The following is a 24,938-nucleotide window of genomic DNA, read 5'->3' on the forward strand; positions in this document are numbered from 1 at the left end:
CAAGCTTTTACGTCGGAGTCTATCCCGTTTTCACTTGTCACACTATTCGTTGCAGAACAGATAACAAAGACTTGTCACTCAATATTTATTGGGTAGTAATAAAAAGGAAATAATGTGAAGTTTTCTTACTATATTTCGTCGGGAATGGTTCGAATGACTTCGATGTATCGGTAAGCTCCCCCGCTCTCTCCCTCGGCTTTGTAATCCGTTGCCGTTTGCTAAATTTCTAATCATGAATCGGGCGTCAGCGTGTAATTTGCACGGCGGCCGCTCCCTTTGATCGGCATTGCGAGTCCGCAAGGTATACCGCACAATGGTAACCTCGGGTGTGCTTTCATCCGTGCGGTTGAGCGAGCAATCCATTGGGGTTGGATATCCTTGGTGCTGGGTCCGGAATTTGGGTATATAAGACTGTCCGAGTTCGATTTCAATCATCAGTTCTATCCAAGAACAATCAGCACAATATTCTTACTAGCTCAACATGAACAAGGTATTATTTGAAAAGCATTATTTTGATATATTTATATTATAACCCAAGTTGGAATATAGTCCCGGCACTAATTCTTTATAGCCAACACAATTAACTTTCCCTCTCTCCCGTTTGGTAAAATTTTCTTTTATCCAGTTCGTTGTTTTGGCCACTTTGTTCGCTGCGGCTATTGCTGCCGAGCTTCCAGCTTACTCCAAGCCGTCGTATCCAACACCAACAGCTCCAGCATATTCGAAGCCAGCTCCAGCTTATCCAGCTCCAGCTTATCCGGCACCTGCTCCAAGTGCTCCAGCTTATTCTAAGCCCACCGAACAGCCAGCTTACAGCAAGCCTGCCGAAGCAGATCATGTAAGCAATTTTTATTCAACTGTCTTTCAACATATTTTATTCAATACGCTTTTGCATTGTTATTCCAGCCTCCGATGCCATTCGACTTCGCTTACGAAGTTAAGGACGATCCCACTTACCAGGATTACTCACACAAGGAAACCAGTGACGGCAAAGTCGTCTCAGGATCTTACCGCGTTGCCCTCCCCGATGGCCGTACCCAAATCGTCTCCTACAAGGCCGATGAAAATGGTTACGTCGCCGATGTACAATACGAGGGAGAGGCCAAATACGACGAAATCAAACCCACTGCTGCTCCAGCTTACCCCAGCAAACCAGCTCAGCCTGCCTACCCCGAGACCAAGCCGGAGCCCAAGCCCCAGCCGTCCTACCCAGCTGCAGCTGAGCCCACTTATCCCAAACCATCTTACCCTGCGCCAGCTGTGCCAGCTGCCTCCAAACCATCCTACCCTGCGCCCGCTGCTCCCAAACCATCTTACCCTGCGCCCGCTGCCCCCAAACCATCGTACTCTCAGCCAGCTCAGCCCGCTTATCCCAAGCCCACCTACTAGATCGGATTACATGACGTGACTTTCACAGGACTTTCACCATATGAATGATGTAATTTAATCGGATTCTTTGAGATAAAATAAACATAGGTCTAAATTTTAAAGAACAATTACCATATCTTATGATAAATGATTACATCTGCGAGGGTTTCACATTTTGGAAAATTTGCCAAAGATAGATGAGTCTGGCTATCACACGAAATAAACTTTTAACGCAATTAAACGCTTCATTAAAAATTCTTAATTTTAGGTAGTTTCACTTTTAAATTTTGACTCGGAGATAAACGCAGACAAATGAAATTGATAGTCTACTTTCAGTCTACTTTACTTTAAAACGAATTATTTCGTAAATTATAAAATCGTTAAAAATTTGCGAGACTATTTCAACTTTCCCTAGATTTTATCCGCTGTTAGCAGTCGTCTGCAAGCTGTTTGAAGGCAGATTACACTGACCTTTTCATACATAATCTTTCAACAACAAAAAAAATTGTGAATGATAAAAGGTGTTAACAAAGTAATAACAGTGATTACGAACAGAACTCGGTAAATAAATCGACTTTTGCTAGTGCTTACGGTCATCACGACATTTCAGTTCAAAAATCTGATGTGAATATATCAAGATCACGGTGTGTTTTTGTTTTGGTCTGTGTGTGTACATCTCATCGTTCATGGAAATATGGGTCACGATCCATCTAGCTATATAGTTGCTGGCATCCAAAAGTCGGGAGCGTCATGATATTGCGAATGGCAGATAAATAAGATGGAGACTTAAAATTATTATTCGTTCAACACTCCCATCTAGAAACTTTCAGCCTGCATCTATTATAAATATTTCTCAACAGTGTGCGGTTAGTTGCAATTCGCCAATTATATGGGATGCCATACGAGAAGCGCTTATCGAGCGAGAGACGCGACGGTGATGGGGCGTTAATAGCGCGCGATGAGGAATGTGGGGGCGAGTGGCGCTTGTACATCAAATAACATTACGGACCGTATAGTATGACGCAATCAACATTGGATGCTTTTCTCTGTCGTGCACCCGAACTAATCTCCCAACAGGGATGATGGTGCTGGCCTATTTCGGTCGACCGCGAACTGCGTGTGCACACACATAGTTTAATATACAACAGTAGATGGCCGCTTCGTGTCGGCATGTGTCGTGTTCTGACGTAATGGCACATATCCAGTAAATAAGGAATACGATAATAAATACGAAAATTTGCATTCGATGCATAAGAAATAAAAAAATAAAAAGCTGGTTTGGACGAGTTGTATTCCTCGAAACTCGTGAAAACGCTCCTCTTTAATATATGAAATCGATCTAAGTGCTTCCAAGTGTTATTTGCCAACAGTTGCTTGTGAAAGGCTGCGCTGAACAACACAGTAGAAATAATAATACGGCAGGAGAAAGTTATATTGAAATGTTGCCATCACCTTTTATATATATTATCGATATCATTCTTCTCATGTTTTTTCTTATTTAATAAAACCACATGTGTTTTCACGCGAAACCACCTTGTTTCTTTTCATATTATCTGCGCCACAACATAAACAAAACGATATAAAAAAAGTTATGCTTATAGTCAGTAAATTCAAGTCTATACAAATAAAAATGAAATATTTGATATGGGTTGTAGTTATAGGGTCCAAGGAAAAAAAGATATGAGAGAGTATAACAGCGTGAATAAGAAGTGACAGCCAACAATATCACCAACAGTGAAATCAAATCGGTTTAACCTTTTATACGAAAGAGTCGAGGCTCTCGCGCGGCGTGTCGAGCATGATGCAAAACAAACACTGTGTCTGATGAGAGACGAGCAGACAATAGCTCCCCGATCGAGCTCTATACAACAGGGCGTGATATATACGAGCGATTAGACAAACAATGGCCAATTATAGCCGTTGGCTCACGAATTTCCAATACGCGCTGGTGTGATCGGCCTTCGGGCGGCAGTTTCTACAGCATTTACCTACTGTATAATAACTGCCTTGCGTGCTGCCGTATCGGGCCATATCGCCGTGTCTATTTCCTATATCTCTGAACAACTCTGGAACAACTCTAATACAAAAAGACCGGCGCCAAGGCCCATCTCCCGCCGGCTGCCGGTTACAGCATGTTATGCCTTGCGTAACCTGCGAAAATCATCTTCACGGACAACGGAGCTGAACGAATAGACTTGAAATTTCGCGAAAAGAATGCGTTTTTTTCTCACGAGGAAGAGAAAATATCATCCCTGTAGTCTGTTGAAGGTTTCCAGCGGGACTGAAAAGATGAGGGGGGCCAGAGTCACAGCTGGATGAGCGCCGACGCTGCCCGCAAGAGGGCCTCCGTGTTGTGAATTTCTCGGCGTCGTTATTATTATACTTTCTGTCTCGTATAGATAGAATAGAACAGAGGTGTATACCGTAGAAAAGTGAAAGGACTCATTTCGGAGTTGCCGCGTGATGCCACACTGACTGTCGCTGCGGGAGCTGCTAAAGGGCATCTCGCGTATAATACGCGTATAATGCGTATAATATAGTTCTAGGATGGTGAGTAAACATACCTGATGTGAACTGGGCCAAAAGTGTTTAGCGATGTATTCTGGTGCAGCAATTTCCTTTCTGCTAGGGTGGCCGTTGTGATGCCAACTATTTTGCTTTGGATATAGAAAGGAAAAGCACATCAGATGACAGGCAATAATAACAAGAGCGCCAGCAGCAACCTTGGGTGGTAACCAATTTTCTTCGTCTGCAGTCAACGGTTATCAGAAAAGGTCCTATATAAAGGCAAACGGAATCGGTTTCAAAACATCAGTTCCACTTTAGAACAGAACAACTTCAAGTCTACCCAAAAAACAACCATGAATAAGGTATACAATCTTATAGGTGTATTAGAATTGAGAATCTCAATTTAATCAATTTAAAATCGTTCCTTTTTAAAACAATATAGTTCATCGTTTTGGCCACTTTGATCGCCGCGGCTGTTGCTGCTGACATTTACCCCAAGCCCTCTTACCCGGCCCCAGCTGCAGCTGCCGGTTACGCCAAACCCGCTGAAGAATACGTAAGTTGATTAACATAACGGAATTATATCCACAACTTTTTTAATGAATTCAATTATTTCTACACAGCCACCGATGCCGTACAGCTTCGACTGGGCTGTCAAGGATGACGAGAGCAAGAACGACTACGCTCACCAGGAGGCCAGCGACGGCAAAGTCGTCACCGGATCTTACCGCGTTGTCCTTCCCGATGGCCGCACCCAAATCGTCACCTACAAAGCCGACGAGAACGGATACGTCGCCGACGTCAAGTACGAGGGAGAAGCCAAATACCCCGCACCCGAATCATACAACAACAAGCCAGCCCCGAAATATTAAGTTAAACCCATCAAATTTTCAGCAGAATTCTGCTCATTCAACTCAACAAATTGGCGTTTGAACAAAATCCCCTTATCCTCTCACTTTCGAAATTCGAATTATGAATTTGAACCGCATTTCTTCCATTTCTGTTTGAGCTTTGTAATTTATTTTTTTTCCCCCAACATATATGTATGACACTTTGTTGCGAATACATAATCGTAGATTATATCATAATTATGAGCTGACATTGATCTTTGCACTTTTACTTACGCAATATTATTATATAATAGCCTTTCACACCCGTGGATCCGTCTTTTCGGCTAACCTTGGGTGGTCGCTTATCTGACCACCGTTTCCAATTCCTCGGACGTATAATGTTTCTATTAGTGTGTATAATAGAAAACACGCACACAAATTGAAATCTTCCACGCACGTTTAAGATATATTAATTGTAGAAATTATATTTCGCGTGATTTCCCAGATTCACTTTGAGCCCCTTTTTTTTTTACACGAATAATTTTGAATAACTTTCGGCCTCTTTAACTTTCTCTGGTCTGGCGGTCGTCGTCTTCTCGACCGCCACTTATTTTACGAAACTTTTTTTGGCGGCGGGCCGTTAATTTTTCCATTTTACCCGCGTTCTCCCCTCTCTCACTCTCTCGCAAGTCTCACCCGTCAAATGTTCAATTACACCAGGCCGCAAAACTCGCGTCGGGATAATCATAAGAGACGCAGCAAACTTTCGTTATATCATCATGCGCACTTCATTATAGAAACCAACTTGCATACGGCAATCGCCCGGACTAATTGTGCGCATTTTCACCAAGTCGTCGTCGACGCCGTCCTGTACGCGTATTAGCTGCTGTTATTATATATTACTCATTCTGCTTGCATATGCGTATAATGGTCGCTTCAAGACACACAGGCTTTCACTCGCGTTCTTTCAAAATAAAATTTGTTCTTATATAAGATGCTGATGTTGCTGCATCGCATAAACACATTCTCCTACTTTGAAATTGTCGACCACCACCTGTTTAATTTTGTTATTCATTCAACGCAAAAAGGCAAGAGGGACGATGAACTGCCTTATTGTCTATATGTACTATGCCTGATGCTGCTGCTGCTGGCAGGCGCAGCCCCCGGTCCTCTGCGGGATACGCTGGCGGGAGGTCCGAAACCGACCGCGTCCGAAAACTCCGCATCCAAGGTGCTGACTGGGATGACGAAGGCCTCATAGCGGCCGTTGGGGGGGTTTCATTAGAGGCCAGGACACGCCAACTTTGCAACTGCTGCAAACGTATTTTTCCTGCACGCATGCACAGATTCTCTCTTTACGTAAAATATGTATGTATACAGAATAGAAAAATACACGGACGACCCTTTCACCTCTGTCTACTTTTTTGTGTGTCATCTTCCATTTTCCCTTGTTTTCCCTTTTTTTTTTTTCTTTTTTTTTTTTTTTTCCCGTTTCCCATCCAACAGCAGGAAAAGACCCAAACACCCACGACACGAAGACAGTAGACTAAATAATGGCCCGGTCGGATATTTTGAATGTAGGCTACTTTGTACGAGTTACGACCTGCAATCTGCAATGACCCTGTCGCTAGATGGTTTTCTAAACAAAAGCTCACAACATATAAAATATTAACAACATTGATAACGCGCCAGATATATGAGAGCGTCTATAGCTATTAGAAGGGCGACAAGCCCAGGTTATATTGTGTGTTTATACATACGAGAAGGCGAACTGCCAAACAACGAAAGACGTGACCGCGGAGTAGATCCGAAAAAACGCACAGCGCTCCCGAACCGAGACTCGTCGTGATGCCTCTAGCCCGATAAAATATTTTTAAAAACAAAAACATGCAATTTTACATACGGGAGAAGAAAAAGAATAAGAAGAAGAAAAAAAAATGATTCAAATTTGCATACGCGGGAGTGAAACTATTAGCGATGATGTCGACGTTTCTTTTTGTTTTGCTTTTCTTTTTTCTTGTCTATTACAGCAGCACAACCCCGCAGAATGGAGCATAACGGAAAATAGTTGAGAGAGAGTTTTTTTTTGCCTATATCTTTATGTGTTATGTACCTATACCATTATGAGCTCACAGCCAAGTTCAGTGCGGGTTAGAGAATTTTTTCTTTTTGGGGAGTATATGTGTCTTCCTTCATTTTGAAACGCTTTCAATAGATCGAATCAAAGACAAAAGAGTAGAGAGAAAGAAAGAAAGAAAAAAAAGAAAAGAAGAAAAACATTTCCCGCGTGTTCGGTTCGTGATCATGTCAGCCGACATGGGAAGAGAAAAGAAGATGAAAAATAATTTTAAAAGAAAAGAAAAAAGAAAGAAAAAAGAAACAGCAGTCGATTGTATGTCGGGCGCGCCTGTCACGACTCGCTGCGCTCTCCTGCCGTCATCCTCACAATGCGTTCGTTGCTGCTTTTTACCAGCAAATTGCCGGTTACGAGACTATACAGCAGGCGGCTCGGCCTTCTTGTGTGTCGCATTAGAGACTTTTCCGACGTATGGTCGCTCTCCCGAATCGCACACAAACCCTGTATTATTACTGCAACGGCATCGCCAATTGAAAATCAATGGACAATTGTATAAATGTATGTAATACGCGCCGAACACAACGACGCATAAATCTGTTAATGCGACCTTGTGCCCTCTGGGTTCAATAACGAGGGAATAAATAGAAATTCACAATCAGCGTTTAGTTGTGTCCTTCTGATTTTCTGCGCTTTCCCATTTATAAGCCAATGCGCTGGCCTTTTAATCCCTTGCATGACATTCATCTTTATATATCGCTCTGCCCGCGCGTTGAGTTTGAAAATTAGATCAGCGCAGATCCGGTTTAATTTCCACATCCTAATTTTTTTTTTGTAAACCAATTGTCGTGAACGTGAGGGAGGAACTCGAGCGTTTATAATACCAACACGGTCGCAGTGTGAAGATAGCCACTTTGGCAATTTGAATGAAGAGGAAAATACCAGAAAAATACCCAATAACACGAACAAACCTAAACCTAATTAACGGTTAGAAAAGACTCTTCTTTCTTTTTATAGAAAACATATAATACACAAAGGCTAACCACGCATGAGTATACACTATAGTAGATGAAGAAAAAAAAAAGAAAGAAGCAGGCCACACACCAGACTATAATAATCAAGAGCCTTGATGCGGTTTGCACGCAAGAGGTCGATGAAAAACGTGACGACTCTCGAATGGTACACGGCCTCACAGCCGTATAGACACAATACACATAGGCAGGGACATACACGTGGTCCTGTGTTATTTCAATGTACAGTACACTAAATAATTGGACCACGGTTGATGGCTTATAAGAAGAAGCCGCAAAGAATATGGGAAAAAAAAAACACGCCGATATTTGGAAAAGACCAGATGCGGTTTCGTCATCAGCAGCGACCAACAAATTGATGCGATACGTAATAATATTAATGCTGCCATTGAGGATAATAAGGAAATCTAGCAGTAATAATCTGGCCGAATTGTATGGACACTATAACACGCGCAGCAACGGGCCATCAGCTGCTGCGAAACCGGGAAGGAAAACATAATAAGAAGAAGACATGTTTACCTACATAGCCCTTGATAAAAGCATGCTGGCCAGTCGTTGTAATTCTTCATTCATTTCTTCGCTTGGGACTCACGACGATCGTGGGCATTTTTTGCAAAGCCCGAACTCTATACAACATTTTAAACGGATCAAATCACCGACTCTTTCGCGATGAACGAAAAGGTAAGAACAGAATTTTAATTATTTAGTATTTTAAAATACAATAATTTGGAAATGGATTTTTCAGCATCAGGTCGTTCAGCTGATTGTTTTCATTTTTGCAACCGGGGTCACATGGGCAACACGAGAATGGCCGGATTCCTTGGCCATGGAAAATTCCCCCTACATAACTCACGTGAAAGTATATATACTTATAGCCTAAACTATTCCAGAAATTCTTTGGGTGTAATAATCATGATTTTCTATTTATTTTTCTATTCACCGATACACCGTAACGTATTCCGCAGCCACCGCAATCATATCCTTCAGCTCCTTGGTTCGTTCAACCAGTGCCGAGCAACGCAAAGTATCTGGGCCGTGAAACGCCGGTTTCCTCCCGTCTAGTTAATTTAATTGATGGGCGTAATCAGGAAACCAATGATCCCTCGTTAAACAAAAACGGCTACCATGTTTCTGATTTGAATTACAAGAAATCGGTCCAAGGTCCCGCTGCTCCGGTCGGTCGCCAGCAATGGCGAGCCGCAACCCCAGCAGCAGGTTTTCCGAGAAATTATTATTTCCCTCAAACAGCATTCAAGAATCATCAGCCGTTTTATTTCGGACCGGGTCAGCGAAGATTGGCCGAATAAAAATTCACTAACCTGTTGCTTATAATCGACCATATCCTTTTGAAATTAAAAAAACATGCAGCTACTTTGGAAAAACAAAAAAAAATGATTTGATGGATTTATTGGGCGTCTTTTCTGCCGTCCGCCTCCCGAAAAAATTGCGCAACGCTCAAAATTAGAAACGAGCTATGCGTACAACCGACACTTTTGGCTGATAACATGCTGTTAAACACCGATAGCATCAGGACCATCTTTACCGAAACAAATTCTCAACCTCCCCTTCTTCCCACTTTCCCTCATTCACTCACCCGTGGCGGGTGAGTGCACACCCTCATCACGTGTGTGTGATGATGGTGACTGTCAAATTTCACGTTGTCTCCTCTTTATTATTTGCCAGTTATTTATGTTTTTGTATTTTCGTATATTTATTAATCGGTTCCAATAAACCCAATTGCATTTAGGCCACGAACTTCTGTATTATTTGATTTGGAATATTCGCTCGTGAAAAAGTTTATTATTTAGACTAAGTAGACGTTATTGCGCTACAGCTGCGCAATACAAAACTAGGCTTTCTCTCTCTATCGCCGAGACCTCTATTAAAAAAGACCTAGTCAAGAGCACGCACGATTCGAAATGGAAATGACGAATCGAATCGAATCGATAATGGAAGGCTGTCGAACCGCCCCACTGTCCGACATATTATCAGCCACGCATAAACGTGCGGTGCTGGCTGTCGGATTTTTCCTATAACGAAAAAAAATCGCCGTTAGATTCCTTATGTGAACTAAATCGATTTGTTTATAGCTGGGTGTTCTGTTCAGTCATTTCATTTTTTTTTTCCTTTCCGATGGAAATAATAATAAAAGCCGAAAAAAGAGTCCATCAATTCATTTGTTGTGGTATATACAATGGCAATAATGTGGGGGTATTCATGCGACTGAGTAGCTCCGCACATAGCGCACGTTTTGCACGTCAGTTATTTCGAAAAAGAAAAAAGAAAAAGGAGAAAGTGAATTTCGGGACTGACAAGAAGAACACAGTCGAGAATCTCACACAACAAACAGGAGGCTGCTCTGAAGAAGGACATCCCATATGCGCTGCTGCAACGAAGAAAAGTCTATTTCTTTTTTGGCAAGAGGAGATTGAGATTGAGAGGGTTAGAGAGAGAGAGGCGAGAGCGGATGATTGGGAACGAGATGAAGACAAATAAGGTGCACAATATAATGATAATAGTTGCCTATATATTTCCCCAAAAGTTTTTCACGGCCTTTTGGGGAAAGTGAGTCGAGAGAGATGCACAGCACACTATACGTGCGACGCGTCGACATTGTTATATTGCATAATAATTGATTGCGGATAGCGCGGAGAGGCAGCAACAGCAGTTGGCGGCGGCGTTATACATATTTCTTTTTCTTTTTTGTTATAGCCTTCACTTGAAAATGGAAGTGATTGGGGCTGGCTCGGGGGTGTCATCGGAAATAGAAAGTGTTCCATCCATTTGTTTCATATATGTATGTATATACCTTTAATTTGAAATTGCCGGGGAAATAAAACACGCCACTGGGATACATAAATTTATATTGGAACTATTCACGCCAGGGTAATTTCAATGAGTCACGACTCACGAATAAAATCGAGGCCGAAAATAAAATCGATATAGAGTCCTACATTTTCTAATAACTCTAGCCCAAAGCAAAAATCAGCGTAAAAGTGACCGCTATACAGTATATGGGTGTCCTGGAACATGACATTCACATCCGTCAGAAATGACGTATTAACACGCCAGGTTAGATCTTTTTAAATTCCCGTCATCACACTCGACCAACGAAAGTTTCGAAAGGTACCGTGTGGATTATCTTCTTAACACACAACAACCCTCTGGCTCTTTTCTGGCGTCTGTAACATCATAAAATTAGAGCTGAGGGTGTTTTCCCCCTTCGAGCAAATAATCGTTGCAGGGTAAGACGTTCTATACCGAGGCGGAGTGTGTGCAACACGTCCGGCTATAAGAAAAGCAAAACGTTACATAGTATAAAAAGGCGAGGGAGATTCATAGCCAACCATCATTCACTTGTACTTTCTTGCAAAGGCAAAAACAAATCTGTACATTCATTTAAAAAAATGAACAAGGTACGTAATCTTACATAGCAGCATTTGCGTCTGAGCACAGCAGCAATCAAATGGTTAATATACATGCATTTGTCTTTTTTGTGAGAGCGTGTGCCAATTTGCATAGGCAATGAGCATAGCCACACACTCTAGCGCCTCATAATAGTGCTTATGTATTATTCCTTGATTGATTTCGGCAATCTGTGATCATTCACAAATCGTTTCTCGCCGTTGGTTGTCTTCATCTTTTTACATTTTTTGGCAGTTCGTCATTGTTGCCGCCTTGATGATGGTTGCCGTGGCTGCCGCCATGCCGCAATCCTACCCGTCTGAGGCCAACGCCAAGCCGTCTTACGATGACGTAAGATCTATACTACAGCTAAAAAATTAGACTTAACACACCACCTGACGATGCCGATTTCCATGCCGAAATGGAGCGACTAATGATGTAATCTTTTTTTTTCAACATTTTTCCCAGGCCCCAAAGCCGTACAGCTTCGACTGGTCGGTGAAGGATGACGAGAGCAAGAACGACTACGCTCACCAGGAGGCCAGCGACGGCAAAGTCGTCACCGGATCTTACCGCGTTGTCCTTCCCGATGGCCGGACCCAAATCGTTACCTACAAAGCCGATGATAACGGTTACGTCGCCGATGTCAAGTACGAGGGCGAAGCCAAATACCCAGAGCCCGAATACAAACCCAGCAGCACCCCCAGCAAATACTAAGAACTGTATACTACATACAACAAAAGCCGAATCGCGGGAAATTTCTCTTGTGCAATGTTCTATTTATAACGAAATCTAATACAAAATCTTTAGCCAGAATTTTGAATGTAACAAAACGCGCGTTCTTTTTTTCCCCTCCACCTCCGCTGATGGTGTCGTGTACAGACACAGCAACAAAGAGATTATTATGCCGTGCTTTAGGTGCATATAATAAAGCCCAATAAATGCCTAGCTCTATATGGCGGCGTGATGCGAAGATTCGCGGTCTCCTGCTGTACATATACAACAGAAAAATGCTCTGTGTGTACAGTGGATCGAATTAGCGCGCGTGCATCAGCTCTTTGCGCTTATATCTACCTTGGCTGAAAATATTTAAGGAAAAAGTGAAGATTCTGGGCGAGTAAACGAACTGGGTCAAAGACGATGTCGCTATACTTTTATTTTTTTCAAAGCGCACTGATTAAACAAGGGTATATATATTCTTTAGAGTGAGAAAAAGAGAGAGATTCTTTTTGATTTCCTTTCTTTCGTCTAGAGTATGTCGAAGGACATATCGAAATTATTATTCCGCACCGTATTAGTCCTCCGTTTATTTTATTTTACGATTTTGCCCGGGGATAAAGTTCATCCGTATCTCGTACTTCATTCGCCGCTACAAATGCAATCAAATAAACTAGAAAGGGGGGGGGGGGGGGGAAAGAATTCTATTAACCCAATCTGCTGTGTAGATGTCGAGCGTCATCATGAGCATTCCCACGCGCAGCAGAGAAAAATCATATCCAACCTGTTGCAGCAATCATTGCGCTTTTATTAATTTTCTTTTCTTCTTCTTCTTCTCAGACTCGTTGCCCTACTTTTGTTTTTTGTATATCTCGGCGGAATATTCTCCTTGGCTTATTCACCATCATCCCACCGCAGTCGTTATATCTACACACACACATATATAGTCATATACCCTCATATGTATACATAGCCAAGGCGAAAATGCGCGTGAACTTCGTGCATCGCATAGAGTCCCCCGAAAGGCGTATCGCTATGAAAACAAACAATTCCCGATTTGCTCTACATCTACATATACTACTAGCTATATACTCTGTTTCAGTGCAGGTGCGGCAATCACGATCCGGTGAAAGCGAATCTACTTTTAGTTTTTTTCCTTTTCTGGCAGGCACATTCTCTATCTGCGCTGTATAACAAAATATGGGAGAAGTGAAAGACTGTTAGAAATTGTGTTTTTTCCAGCAGCACAAGAGCCCCGACTGAGTTTGATTTTCTTTTTCTGGAAGAAAGCATCGAGAAAAGAAACGGTTATTGCATTGTACACAGACAAGTTAAGTCATTATTGGGGAAAAATAAATAAAAGACCTAAAGATATTTCCTCCTGTTAGGTCCACCTAAGGGCCCTTATGTGCTTTGGGGGGCGTTCGAACCATCCGCCTTTTTTTTTTTATTTGGACGGGAGACTCGTTGAAATCGTGTATTTATTAAATGAAATAGTATAGTTTCTGGAATGTAGTGCTGCCGGTTGGAAAGCTATGATTACACAACCTGTTGCGCTCAACACACGCAGATATGCCAGCAGTCATCTCCCCCCGTGACTCCCATTTCGAATTCCTGCGGTACTTTTCTTGTCAATGACTTCACCTTGTTCCGCGTTTTAGATCAGCAGATTTATTTTATTTTGTTTTTGCGCATTGCGGATGGATCGAATGGGCGAATGAATCGCAGATTCCAAACTGGATTATAAACAGTTGGAGAAATGGGAGAAATTTGATTGGATTTCTGCTGCTGAACGGAAAGTACTATATAGCGACGTCATCATCCCAGATGTGTCGGCATTTGTTTTAAAAGTATCTTTCGCAATCCCAGTTATCTTTTAAAAATCAACATCTTAATGAAGAAAAATTATGCACACTTGTGGTCGTAAATCCATTCGGTGAAATCGAAAGCCGCGCCAATAAACGGCCACAGGGCGGAAGACCAGTATACTAAATTTATTGGGTCTTCAATGGCAAATGGAAATGTTTATGGCGAAAATAATAGTAAAAAGAAAAAAAAATTTAAATCAGTGGTTACATAATAAGCCCCAATTTTTAAGAAAATGAGAAAATTCGAAATAATTTCGCGTATCAGCTGTCAGCATCTTTCGTGCAGAAACATCATTCCATGACTGGCGTGTGATGTGCCAGTTTGTGTCGCACGCATGACGCGGTATGCAGAGCGGGCGGAGTATATGGTACAATTACACGAATGATGGTTGTAATGTGTGTGCTGCCCGGTTCTGTCGAGCACTTACGCGGAATTATACGATGGCCGGTGCACCAGCAAATCTACGGCGGATAATTAGTGAAAAGAAAGTGAAAGGAAGCGGCCGAGAGAGTTGTTACATATATTTTCGATGAGAGAGTTTGCCGTGCAACAGGAAAGGCCCAAGCCCAAATCGGGTGGGAAATGGATCTAGCCGACGGGGTTAGGGCCGTTTTCATCCTTTCTAGAAGGTCGAACTGCCCGCGTCTCGCCCAGCTTTTCCGCGCCCAAAGTTGTAAACCAATTCGAGTATATAAAGGGCCTGGTGAACCATTTCCAATCATCAGTTCACCACCGTCGAACAGTCCAGTCCACTTCTCTCCCATCAGCAAACATGAAGGTAAAATAATACAATTCAGTCATCTAAAAAAAATTATTTCATACAATTTAAAGTTAAATCACATCATTAACACTTTTCCTTTTTTTTTTCTTCAACCAATAACAGTTCATCGTTTTGGCCACTTTGATCGCCGCAGCTGCTGCTGCTGAGGTTTACCCCAAACCTTCCTACCCAGCCCCGGCTGCTGCTGGTTACGCCAAACCCGCCGAGGAATACGTAAGTTGCATCATACTGATAACCGCAGCATCAACACATTTTTAATGAATTCAATTATTTCTGTGTATTTATAGCCCCCGATGCCGTACAGCTTCGACTGGTCGGTGAAGGATGACGAGAGCAAGAACGACTACGGACACCAGGAGGCCAGCGACGGCAAAGTCGTCACCGGATCTTACCGCGTCGCTCTTCCCGATGGCCGCACCCAGATCGTCAACTACAAAGCCGACGAGAACGGATACGTCGCCGACGTCAAGTACGAGGGAGAAGCCAAATACCCCGCACCCGAATCATACAACAAGCCGGCCGGCAAACCATCTTATTAAAAAATCAGAAAAATGTTTTTCGAGTCTCCGATGAAAGCTAAACAAAATTGTTGTAATATATTCAATACATTCGCGAATCTTTTTTTTTTAAAAGATTCGATTTCAAAACTTATATAATCACTAGTAGCGCGGCTATACTTAACAGAGTGCTGTGCTGACTTTCTTTCTCTGCGCATTTAATCGCGGTTAGCGCGCTTTCTTCTCCAATCATAGCCTGTATATACATTCTCATGGCAGTTGCCAGCAGCAGCAGCAGCAGCGCGGTGATATTAGCGACAATTTAAAAAAAATTTCTTTGATGAACCATCGCGCCCGTGGTTTGTAATTTCTGTATTCAAGTGTAAGCAGGCAGCTATAGACGAGCTGTTGCGATGCGCTTGGGCAATAACGGCTGCAGTTATTAGAGACACATTAAAGCCAAATTAGAGATTTTTTTTTTCGCCATCCAGGTATGCTCGTTGTCGTCTCCGTTTGTCTCCGAGCTCTCTCGAGAGTGAAACCGATATTTAATTGCTTGGGTTGAGTCTCACTTGGTTTATGTCGTCGAAAGACAAAAAAGAAAAAGAAAAGAATGGACGAATGATGACAAACAACAACAACTACAACAACAAAAAATCACGGAAAGAAAAGAACGAAAGGGAAATTGAAATTATATAAGAAAAAGAAAACCCGAAATTAGGTATGTCATGTCGCAACTTTTACGTCTAAGCCCAGCCTATACCTTAACATTTACTTTCGGATGATTGGGAACGAACCTCGGGAAAATTCGTGAACGCTACATGTACGCGAAGCGATAGCATAAAGTTCCGGTGTCTCGTTCGATTCAAAGACTTTGATAAGACCCTCACATGTTATAGTATTATTCAAGCCGTTACGGTTGGCGCCGATTGGAGTCAAGTTGAGCAGTATATTATTTCGCATGATTATAAATTCTGGCTCTATCGCGTCGCACGCATTCCGACCAAGAATAGATCAATCAACTTATCGTTAAGATACCCATTGTACCATAATACCAGCCATCAGCTTTTAGGCAAAAGACTTGAAAAGTCAACTCGAGATGAGATTCACCGTCCATAAAATAACCATTAACCGTCAAAGTCGAGTCTATATTGGTTCCCTAAATATGCCAAATAACTTCGTTGACGGCCGTTTCCTTCTGGGCTTTCCGATAACCTAAATGTTAACTCGTCCGGTACGTATATATACAGTCCAACTCGACATCAGTATTGAACATGTCACGTATGGCCTACACGCTTGATGATTCAATCGCGGCCCTCACGAGAGAGCGAATTGAAGCGCGAAAGCAACGCCGAACAGATCGCATGGGAGAGTTGCTCGTATGTCTATACATAATAAAGAAAAATAAAAGTGACAATATTACTCTCTCTTTCTTTTTTCAAATTGTTTTCTTAATTAAAAAACCGCCAATTGGATGCGGTGACGTGGTTTGCGACAAATAACCCACACAGGCGTGTACAGCGTCTCCCGGCAGACGCGGCTGATGCGACGCTCCTCTGTGCTGCAATGCTCCCAGCGTGCAAGATTTGTTTGTTTTTTTCTGGAAATGCCGAAAATCCTATCGCCGATAGACTTTGGCTCCCAGCACCCGCACAGCAGCGGCGCGGTCGCAGCCTGGAAAAGGGGGAAGAAGAAGAACGCACTCGGCGTGCGTCGTGCGTTCAACGTGAAAGCTTTTCATCTTGTTATACGTCGCTATGAAAATTGCGCATGCAACGTGAACCAGATTCGTGCTGCCTATCGTTGCTCCAATGGCAACGGCTCGAGCGAAAGTGAAAGGAGGAGTTGGGGTGGTGGAAGGATGAGCGACGAGCGCATCGGAGCATCTTCCCGGCAGGTAGCCGGCCCAGCTCTCCGCGCTCTCCTATACGCGGTGGCTCGACCGAAGGAAAAGCCGCCCATCTACGATGGAAGGGAAAGACGATACGAGACGGCGGGGGGAAAAAGTAAAAATCGACTCCTTTCATGCGTGAGCACGCGCTTCTTTCGCAGATGAAACCGTCGCCAGTTGCAACCTTGATTGAGTGTAGGCGGCTGGTGAGAATCCGTATATAAAGGACGGCTCAGCTCCACATCAAACCATCAGTTCCTTCTCTGAAGCGTTCGACTCATCTTCTCCCAACACAATGAACAAAGTAAGTTGGCTTATTTCGGCTAGCTATTTAGTAGCTAGTTTTGAATCATCAGCAGTACTAATATTTGAAACTTTGGTTTTTCTATAACTAATTTGAATCTTATTCCGTCTGGATTGCAATAGTTCATCGTTTTAGCTGCTTTGATCGCATTGGCTGTCGCCAAGCCGCAAGGCTATGGCTCAGCAGCCGGACAACAACAGCAGGGTTACGGTGGCCAAGCTGGCCAGCAACAGCAGCAGCAACAGGGTTACGGAGCTCAGTCCGGTGCCTCTCAACAAGGTTATGGTGGTGCTCAGGCCTCAGCTAGCGCAGGATCTGGACAGGGTTACGGCGCTCAAGGAGGCGCTGCCCAGCAGCAACAAGGTTATGGTGGCGCTCAGGCTGGAGGTGCTGGCGGAGCCGCATCATATGGCGGTGCATCCAGCGGCCAGAAACCAACCAACACCTACAACGGAAACGGCAACGGCAACTCTAAGCCTTCTGCATCCGCTTCATCCTACGAACAGGAGGTTGAAAAGCTCCTTCATTTTCTTTCATGTTTAACTTTTTCATTTCATGTTTGATTTTATCTGAAAAATAGCAACCCCCGATGCCCTACGAATTCGCCTGGGCCGTCAAGGATGAGCCAACCAAGAACGACTACGCCCATGAAGCCAAGAGCGACGGCAAAGTTGTGATCGGATCCTACCGCGTTCTTCTCCCCGATGGCCGCACTCAGATCGTTTCCTACCGCGCCGACGAAAATGGTTACGTCGCTGACGTGAAATACGAAGGCGAAGCTCAATTCCCCGCACCATCCGGAGGCAACGGCAACTACGGAGCCGGAGCTGGAGCTGGAAATGGCGGTAACAGCTACGGAGCCGGAGCTGGAGCTGGAAATGGCGGTAACAGCTACGGAGCTGGAGCATCAGCTGGAAATGGTGGCAACGGCAACTACGGAGCCGGAGCGTCAGCTGGAGCTGGAAACGGTGGAAACAGCTACGGCAGCAGTGGAAATGGAAATGGCAGCAGCGGATATGGCAGCAGTGCTGGAAACGGTGGCGCCAGGCCCAGCGGTGCCATCGGCGGCAACAGCTACGGCAACGGCAATGGCAACAAGCCCAGCTCTTCCTATTAAAATAAAAGCTTATAATTGTCGTGACTTCTGTATTGTAAAAATATCGCTGTCACAGCTCTAATTATTTTTGTATGAAACTATATAAATCACGATGAAATTGAAATACATTTAGCTAATTTACCTACAACCCAAACACAAATTCTCGCTCGCCTTTCATTTCTGCGCGTGATTTTCAGCGATTGGTTTGAAAGAAAAAAGAGAGCGCGCGCGCTGATATAATTGTGAAACTAATGACAAATAATTAGGTTGGCATCCGTCATCCGCTTTGACTGGCGTCGTGAACACTTTTTAGTCGTGCTCAATTACTTATATAAGTAATAGCAGCATGACACGAAGTTTTTCTTATTGAAAAACGCCCTAATATAAAATACTGCACTATTAACTTAGCAACAGCTTTAATCTTAGCAACAGATCAAACTGTCATCTGTCATAGGAAAGGGGTGGAAAAAAATTCATGGAAAATGTGCGGCAAACCACAGACTTTGCTTAACTGAGCCACCATACTTTTGATACGCCGTATGAAATCTCTCCTCGGCCGTTTGTTATGAAGCGTATCGTGTTAAAGGCCAGCCGATTAAGAACGGCGCCATGAAATCCTTCTTGATATTCGAAAGCTGAACGAGATTTTTCAGATTCGTTTTCGGTTGTGTTGCGCGCTAGTTGGAGGACGTACGCCACGGGTAATCCATCACCGCACATTTCAGATTTAAAAAATCACTGCACACATTTTTTTTCTCCGGCGTGATGCTATATGTATATAAAGGACTCATCCCGTATAATTCTCGTATTAGTTGCGCCGTTGCGTGAATGGTTTACTGTATATCAGTCAACAAATCATTTCGTCCTTTTTCTTTTTTATTAGTTGAAATAAGATGTAATAAAAGAAAGGATTGGAAAATGAATTTCAATCAGATATTATATTGCTATGTGTTGCGAGGTCACACAATAATAAAAACCCGGTATAATGAACATAATGGGGCACGTAACATTTTGGTTATTATCTGTTAAAAGCCCGACGTCAGGTAAATTAACGGGGGAAAAGTTAGAGAGTGTAAAAAATGCGTTTCTATGCGCTGCGAATTATGCATCATTATTACTTGAGAAATGAGTATCCTCAGATGTTTGGAAACAACCCAGCAGCCGTTATATCTTTCCCGGTCGGCAATCGTTAACAATTTCGCGAAAGAAAAAAAAAAGACAAAAAAACAACAAAACAAGACAAAAAAATTAATAGAAGGTACCGTAGGTCGTATATTTATTTTTAAAAATCACCTTTAAAACAGCTTCTCTCACGCATCGGTTATTAAACAGCTGGGGGGAAAGCTCGACCGACCGGAAAGCCTAGGGGCATTTTCATACCTACTGACACGCTCCCGCCATTGTGAAAAACCTTCAACTCTAAATGCTGTTATTTAAAAAAATAATCGGTTTGGAAATCCATCAAGTCCTTCATATCAATTAAAATATCCGTCCTTTTTGCGTTTTAATAGATTACCAACCTAAACAGCGTTCACTCAAATCCTCTCCAGTAAGAGTGTGTGTGTGTGCATACACACAGTGTGACATGAGATGAAAGTTTTTTGTGTTGTTCCCCTGAAAATGTTTCGCGATTTATCAGCTCGGATGTCGGTGGTTTGATATGTCATGTTGTAATTCATTGCGCTGATGTATGACGTACAAATATGCAAACGAGAGTCTTCTGATTTGTGCCATTTTTTTGCTGGCAAAGCCAAGAAAAGGTGAATGATGGGAACCTGGGTATAACCACCACCGCAACACGCAATCGCTGGATGGCAATCGTTTGCTGCTTGATGGAATCAAGCATCGATTCACCGCTCTCTTGAAATTGCTCACTTTCTCCTAATAAGGCGAGCTTATGCATATCAATTTTTTCAGCGTTCATCATAGCACAGCACCAAATACATTCACGGAATGTGTACATTACACATAGTGCGACATAGTGTGCCCTACTTCGGCAATGATACACCAGTCAGTTTTGCGGAAATGTGTCGGCGACGAATTAAAAAGGAAAAAAAAGGTTTCCCGGTAGAGTACTTTGTTTATGTATTTACAGGGTTCCGCGTTGAACCTTTTATATATTAAATACAATGCTGTATGATTTTGAGCGCATTGTTTCCATCCGTTCCATCTAGCCGAGAACAAGTAGGTCGGAGAGAACGCGCAACAGACACAGCACTGCAGCTTTTATAAAAGGAATTTTTCGAATGGCAAATTTCAAACGAATGAAACGTTACAGAATAAAGAAATCGTCCGAATTCTCATCGTCTGGAAAGTAAAAAAAAAAAAAAAAAAAAAAAAATCAAACTAGTGCGATTATAATCAACAAGTTTCCTCGTTTCGTTTTCCTCGTGCAATATCGTGGCAGATGCGATTGTTTAAACGGCGGTTTCAAATTGTGTCGCGAGACAGATCTGAAATCGATATTCGTGTTACAGGATATATTTTTTGTGGATTTCCCCTTTTTCTTTTAAGGACGCCTCAAGTGTAGTACTATAACTATTAGCAAAATTAAACCCAGTTCTCATCGGACGTTATCAAACAAAATGGGAGGCCGACATTCTTAGCGCCGGAGACTAACCGACTAACTGGTGCGAAGTGTTGGTGTGTAGATTATTCACTTGAAAAAAAAAATCTTTACTGCTCAAAAGCCTTTGAATACATTCTCGAAAACGTATGATTAAAAACCCCATTAAAAATTTAACAAAAAATTTAAATGTGTGGTCAGCGGTCGAGTATATAGGCCTGCTTTAGGTTTTGTACTTTGTTTGGGTGATGCCGTGATGGAAATCAAGCGCGCGGTCGGTGTTTAGGGAAACTTTCCTCTGCCATTACTTACGTCTGGATTAACGTTTGGAACTAACTCCGTAATCGCCATAGTCTTACCACCCCATCATATCCATAATAGCTATTATCTGTTCAAAGACGATATGGAAGCCAATGTTGATTCGATGAAGCTCTGTACATAAGTCTTTAATAATATCGAAACAAGCGATTAAAAACGTCGAAGAAGAGAAAGCGTGGAACGGGAGCGACGGCTGAGAATAAGCAGCGCACGGAGAAAATGTATCACGAAACAACAAGCAGCAGGCGGCAGCGGAACTCTGAAGCGTGTGACGGAGAAAATCTCGCATACATATAATATACAGGCAGCAGGCATCACCAACAGGAAAAAGATAAAAATCCTCGTTACGAAAGTGAGACTTGTTGTTAGAAAGCCAGAAAGAGGGAGAAGACGAAAAAAAAAAAAACGAAAAAAATTGTAGTAAAAATAGAAGAGGAAGAAGAAGAGAACTCAAGTGGAACAATGCTTTTAATGAAATCGCTGTGGGAGTATATCCACTGCTCTTCTGCCATCTTATCCCCATATGCGGTGCTATACAGAGCTGGTTTTTTGGGGGAATTATTATGGCACAGAGGAAAAGAGCGCGCGCGTTCTTCTCTGAATCACATATACCATCGCATTTTCTCCGCTTTTCCCATTGATTCTCATGATTCAAAGTGAATAAAACGCTGTGGAGGAAGCGGGGATAAGATTGCTGTGATTCTTGTAAGCTCTTACCAGTCGCCGACCATCATGAAGGAGACGATGATCGTCTTCAACACAGCTGTAAGTTGTTCAATAATCATATTGATAACACGACGGTTTTTTATATTACTTGTTTCCTTCGTCAACACACAGTCGATCGTGCTCTTGGTGCTTGCCGCCCTCTACTCTCCGTGGATGACCGTGTCTTCGGATAGGGGTTTAACATCTCGCCAGAGCTCCGCTGGATATCTAGTAAGACTTTTGCATCTGCTAGACAGCAGCCGTGTTAATTCACTTTTCATTTTCCGAATTTCAAATTGTTTCCAAAGGATCCATACAAATTCGCATACGCCGTCAGGAATCCGCTGCCTTTTCACTCCAATTTCGGTCAAACTTCTTACTCCGTTGAAGGATCGCCGTCCAACATCCACAGCACGCGTGAAAGAGCTCCCAGAAAAGAGTCTGCCAATAACAAAGGGTCGCGTGACACGCCAAACAGATTTCGGTCGGCTTCATCAAACTCCGGGAAATGGTCCTCGGACGACGAGGAATTTATTGCGTCGTCTTCGATACAGGGCGAGTCGACTTTTGGCGACAGAATCGTTCCTAGACCGACAACAGGTAGGTCGCAACAGGCCAAGACTGTTAGGTCACATCAACCGCAGCAGCAGCAATTTTTTGTGACCAGTCCACCAACCCTCAGAGAAGAGAAGCGAAATGAACTGAATAACAAGGAAACCTTTGATTTTTTTTCACCGGTTTCTGAACCTAAACCGACAACTTATCGCCCGATTGAAACCCGCTGGAATGTTAACAGTGTTAACACCCATCCAACGGCCGTCACAACTGAAGCTACAGTTTCAGTAAAGTACCAGGATCAGCCAAAGAATGTTAACTCCGAACAAGATTACAGCATCAAATCCAATAAGGATCAGGACTCGATTTCGTCTATAATCAATAGTCAGAGAAACAATAATGACGAGTTTAAAGTTGAACAAAAGAGCGTCAATTCTCCTTTATTTCCACCACCTGCTAGCATCTCGCAATCCAACTCTCCAGCCAGCTTTTCCTATTTTGATTTCGGTTCCAACTCTACGCCTGAAAAACTGATCGGAGGTGTCCCGAGTCCGTTCGTGGAGTCTGATGAGCAGGCCGGCAAAGAAGCTGGATCACCTGGAAGTGTGTCTTCTTTCATCGAAAATTTACACACAAAATTCTCCCCTTTCTCACAGCTGGACAGTTTTAGTGCGGGCTATTTTTCTACTCCGCTGACAACGGTTGAGAACACGGCCGAACGCCCTATTACTTTCAAACAAGCTTCCAAAGTTCGTGAAATTGAATCGTTCTCGCAAGATATTTCTCCTTTCATTCAATCAGTTTCCACTGAACGATCTACATTCATTCCTTCCCCGCAAATCGAATTAATAAACGACTTCCTTCCGTCAAGATATCCGGAGTTAAAGCCACCTGGTAGGCAGCTGAATTTCCGATCCCCTTTGCCAACCAGCACAGAAAGCATCGCACCGTTCTCACAGCCCAAGTTTCCCGAACCCTACAGGTTCGCCGGATTTCTCCCGCGACCTTTGTCGGGCACAGGCGATTCTTTCTCTCAATTTCCCAAACCGAATTTTCCTGCTTTTCCTCCTCTGTCGACCAAAACGATATACTTTGGCGGGAATGCCAATGAGCCTCCGTCGCATTTGCAGAGCAACATTGTCAACTTTATTAAATCAAAAGCCGTTTCCGAAGTTGATTTGAAAGCGCCGAGTACTCTTGCCGATGCCGGATCCGGTTTTTATCCCGGAAATTTCCCCAAATCTTTTGTGCCTTTCAAAAGTCTTTCGAACGCTCAGCTCGGCTTGCAAACGCAGACGAATTTTGCCAAACAGCCAGCCTCAAAAGTGAACTTTCAAACGATTCGCACTACGCCGCCTTCTAATTTGGTGAATCTGGGGCCTTCACCGCCGAAAACGAATTTCCCTTCAGCCGCAACCAATCCAGCCGTCTCGCAGAAAAACGAGAAACAGACGGTCCCCATCAACAATGTCAGAACACCACCTCGGCAACAGCCTAGCTCAGCTGCCCCACATACTGAAATCAGCAAAATTCCTGGCACTACCCCTAAACCTTATACACCTTTGTCGACTGCTAAGCCATCCCGTTTCGTTGCTTCACCTTTGCTGTACACTAAACCAATTATTCCGGCAAATCAAATGCCGCTGGCTCGCCCCGTCCGAGTTCCGCAGCAGTTTAGTCAGCAAGTTCATCCTCCTCAACATTCTCCGACTGGGAAAGCCTCACCTCAACCAGCATCAGGGTCTTATTCGAAATGGAATAATGACTTTAATCCATTTACACCAATTGTCCGTCCCGTCAGCACTCGCGAATCTTCCGGCTCATTTGCTCCGCCGAGAAACCAAAGTCCTTCGATTTCGCCGCAAATAAGACAAATTTTGCCATCGCTAACTAAGAATCCGGCACCGGTTCCAATTTTGGCCCCTGTTCCAGTATATCTTCGACCCAGTAGTGTGACCGTGCCCCAAACTCCTTTATCCAAGACTTATTCAATTCCCTTGGAAAAACCAGTTTATTATCACGCATTTGTTTCTTATGGTTGATCACGATGGCCGATCATTTTGTTTCTATTATAATCACTCACTTGTTTTTAATCTTTAATGTCTAAATTGTTTCTTATGCCTTGGTTGATTGCTCTAGATGAGCTAATCTGCTAACAATGGCGAATTATTATTGCGTTCTGTTTCAAGCCACGATGCACTTAAGTATCAGAATTATCATTTATGTAAGTCATCTGGAAGAATTGTTTCGTCAAGCTGTTGTCAACGCTGTAAAAAAATTTAATAAAAGCACTATAGATTTCCAATTGTATGTTTTTCACTTTCCCGGGATTTCTCGACGTAAATTAGCTTTTTCAATCACGTACTACTTCCCTAGTCCTCGGGACATGTTTTATTTTACTTCTATTACTAACTGATTTTTCC

The 24,938-nt window shown here is 43.0% G+C and overlaps 7 protein-coding genes across 8 annotated transcripts; all 7 read left to right on the forward strand.

Annotated features, from left to right (window-relative positions):
- Positions 1-409: 409 nt before the first annotated feature.
- On the forward strand, positions 410-1,490 carry LOC124336693 (adhesive plaque matrix protein-like). The gene is made up of 3 exons (XM_046790477.1): positions 410-490; positions 626-838; positions 907-1,490. Exons 1-3 carry the CDS (start codon positions 482-484, stop codon positions 1,387-1,389), a joined length of 705 nt encoding a protein of 234 aa, XP_046646433.1. The 5' UTR covers positions 410-481; the 3' UTR covers positions 1,390-1,490.
- Positions 1,491-4,115: 2,625 nt separating this feature from the next.
- Positions 4,116-4,964, forward strand: LOC124335823 (pro-resilin-like). Its single transcript, XM_046789301.1, has 3 exons — positions 4,116-4,238; positions 4,319-4,432; positions 4,500-4,964. Exons 1-3 carry the CDS (start codon positions 4,230-4,232, stop codon positions 4,746-4,748), a joined length of 372 nt encoding a protein of 123 aa, XP_046645257.1. The 5' UTR covers positions 4,116-4,229; the 3' UTR covers positions 4,749-4,964.
- Positions 4,965-8,391: 3,427 nt separating this feature from the next.
- LOC124335822 lies at positions 8,392-9,562 on the forward strand. Its single transcript, XM_046789300.1, has 3 exons — positions 8,392-8,492; positions 8,557-8,670; positions 8,777-9,562. Exons 1-3 carry the CDS (start codon positions 8,481-8,483, stop codon positions 9,116-9,118), a joined length of 468 nt encoding a protein of 155 aa, XP_046645256.1. The 5' UTR covers positions 8,392-8,480; the 3' UTR covers positions 9,119-9,562.
- A 1,538-nt stretch (positions 9,563-11,100) lies between these two features.
- Positions 11,101-12,032, forward strand: LOC124335825 (pro-resilin-like). Its single transcript, XM_046789303.1, has 3 exons — positions 11,101-11,227; positions 11,472-11,567; positions 11,685-12,032. Exons 1-3 carry the CDS (start codon positions 11,219-11,221, stop codon positions 11,931-11,933), a joined length of 354 nt encoding a protein of 117 aa, XP_046645259.1. The 5' UTR covers positions 11,101-11,218; the 3' UTR covers positions 11,934-12,032.
- A 2,465-nt stretch (positions 12,033-14,497) lies between these two features.
- LOC124335824 (cuticle protein 19-like) lies at positions 14,498-15,234 on the forward strand. Its single transcript, XM_046789302.1, has 3 exons — positions 14,498-14,580; positions 14,686-14,796; positions 14,871-15,234. Exons 1-3 carry the CDS (start codon positions 14,575-14,577, stop codon positions 15,120-15,122), a joined length of 369 nt encoding a protein of 122 aa, XP_046645258.1. The 5' UTR covers positions 14,498-14,574; the 3' UTR covers positions 15,123-15,234.
- Positions 15,235-17,165: 1,931 nt separating this feature from the next.
- Positions 17,166-18,519, forward strand: LOC124338112 (pro-resilin-like). 2 transcript variants are annotated; one of them, XM_046792183.1, is made up of 4 exons: positions 17,166-17,275; positions 17,398-17,784; positions 17,856-18,114; positions 18,154-18,519. In XM_046792183.1, exons 1-4 carry the CDS (start codon positions 17,267-17,269, stop codon positions 18,390-18,392), a joined length of 894 nt encoding a protein of 297 aa, XP_046648139.1. In that variant the 5' UTR covers positions 17,166-17,266; the 3' UTR covers positions 18,393-18,519. The 2 variants fall into 2 exon arrangements, with proteins under 2 accessions (XP_046648139.1, XP_046648138.1); XM_046792182.1 differs by having other exon boundaries at positions 17,856-18,519.
- Positions 18,520-21,921: 3,402 nt separating this feature from the next.
- Positions 21,922-24,820, forward strand: LOC124338109. Its single transcript, XM_046792180.1, has 3 exons — positions 21,922-22,020; positions 22,093-22,191; positions 22,269-24,820. Exons 1-3 carry the CDS (start codon positions 21,988-21,990, stop codon positions 24,555-24,557), a joined length of 2,421 nt encoding a protein of 806 aa, XP_046648136.1. The 5' UTR covers positions 21,922-21,987; the 3' UTR covers positions 24,558-24,820.
- The last annotated feature ends 118 nt before the right edge of the window (positions 24,821-24,938 follow it).

The sequence above is a fragment of the Daphnia pulicaria genome, chromosome 4 (assembly GCF_021234035.1).
Source record: "Daphnia pulicaria isolate SC F1-1A chromosome 4, SC_F0-13Bv2, whole genome shotgun sequence".
In the NCBI taxonomy this organism is placed as follows: domain Eukaryota; kingdom Metazoa; phylum Arthropoda; class Branchiopoda; order Diplostraca; family Daphniidae; genus Daphnia; species Daphnia pulicaria.

Coding starts and splice junctions, on each gene's coding strand:
- LOC124335825 (XM_046789303.1), top strand. Junction 11,568..11,684: donor CCAAGCCGTCTTACGATGAC/GTAAGATCTATA, acceptor CATTTTTCCCAG/GCCCCAAAGCCGTACAGCTT.
- LOC124335822 (XM_046789300.1), top strand. Junction 8,671..8,776: donor CCTACATAACTCACGTGAAA/GTATATATACTT, acceptor CGTATTCCGCAG/CCACCGCAATCATATCCTTC.
- LOC124336693 (XM_046790477.1), top strand. Junction 839..906: donor AGCCTGCCGAAGCAGATCAT/GTAAGCAATTTT, acceptor TTGTTATTCCAG/CCTCCGATGCCATTCGACTT.
- LOC124335823 (XM_046789301.1), top strand. Junction 4,433..4,499: donor CCAAACCCGCTGAAGAATAC/GTAAGTTGATTA, acceptor ATTTCTACACAG/CCACCGATGCCGTACAGCTT.
- LOC124335824 (XM_046789302.1), top strand. Junction 14,797..14,870: donor CCAAACCCGCCGAGGAATAC/GTAAGTTGCATC, acceptor GTGTATTTATAG/CCCCCGATGCCGTACAGCTT.
- LOC124338109 (XM_046792180.1), top strand. CDS start 21,988: ATGAAGGAGACGATGATCGTCTTCAACACAGCT. Junction 22,021..22,092: donor TGATCGTCTTCAACACAGCT/GTAAGTTGTTCA, acceptor GTCAACACACAG/TCGATCGTGCTCTTGGTGCT. Junction 22,192..22,268: donor AGAGCTCCGCTGGATATCTA/GTAAGACTTTTG, acceptor TTGTTTCCAAAG/GATCCATACAAATTCGCATA.
- LOC124338112 (XM_046792182.1), top strand. Junction 17,785..17,855: donor CTTCATCCTACGAACAGGAG/GTTGAAAAGCTC, acceptor TCTGAAAAATAG/CAACCCCCGATGCCCTACGA.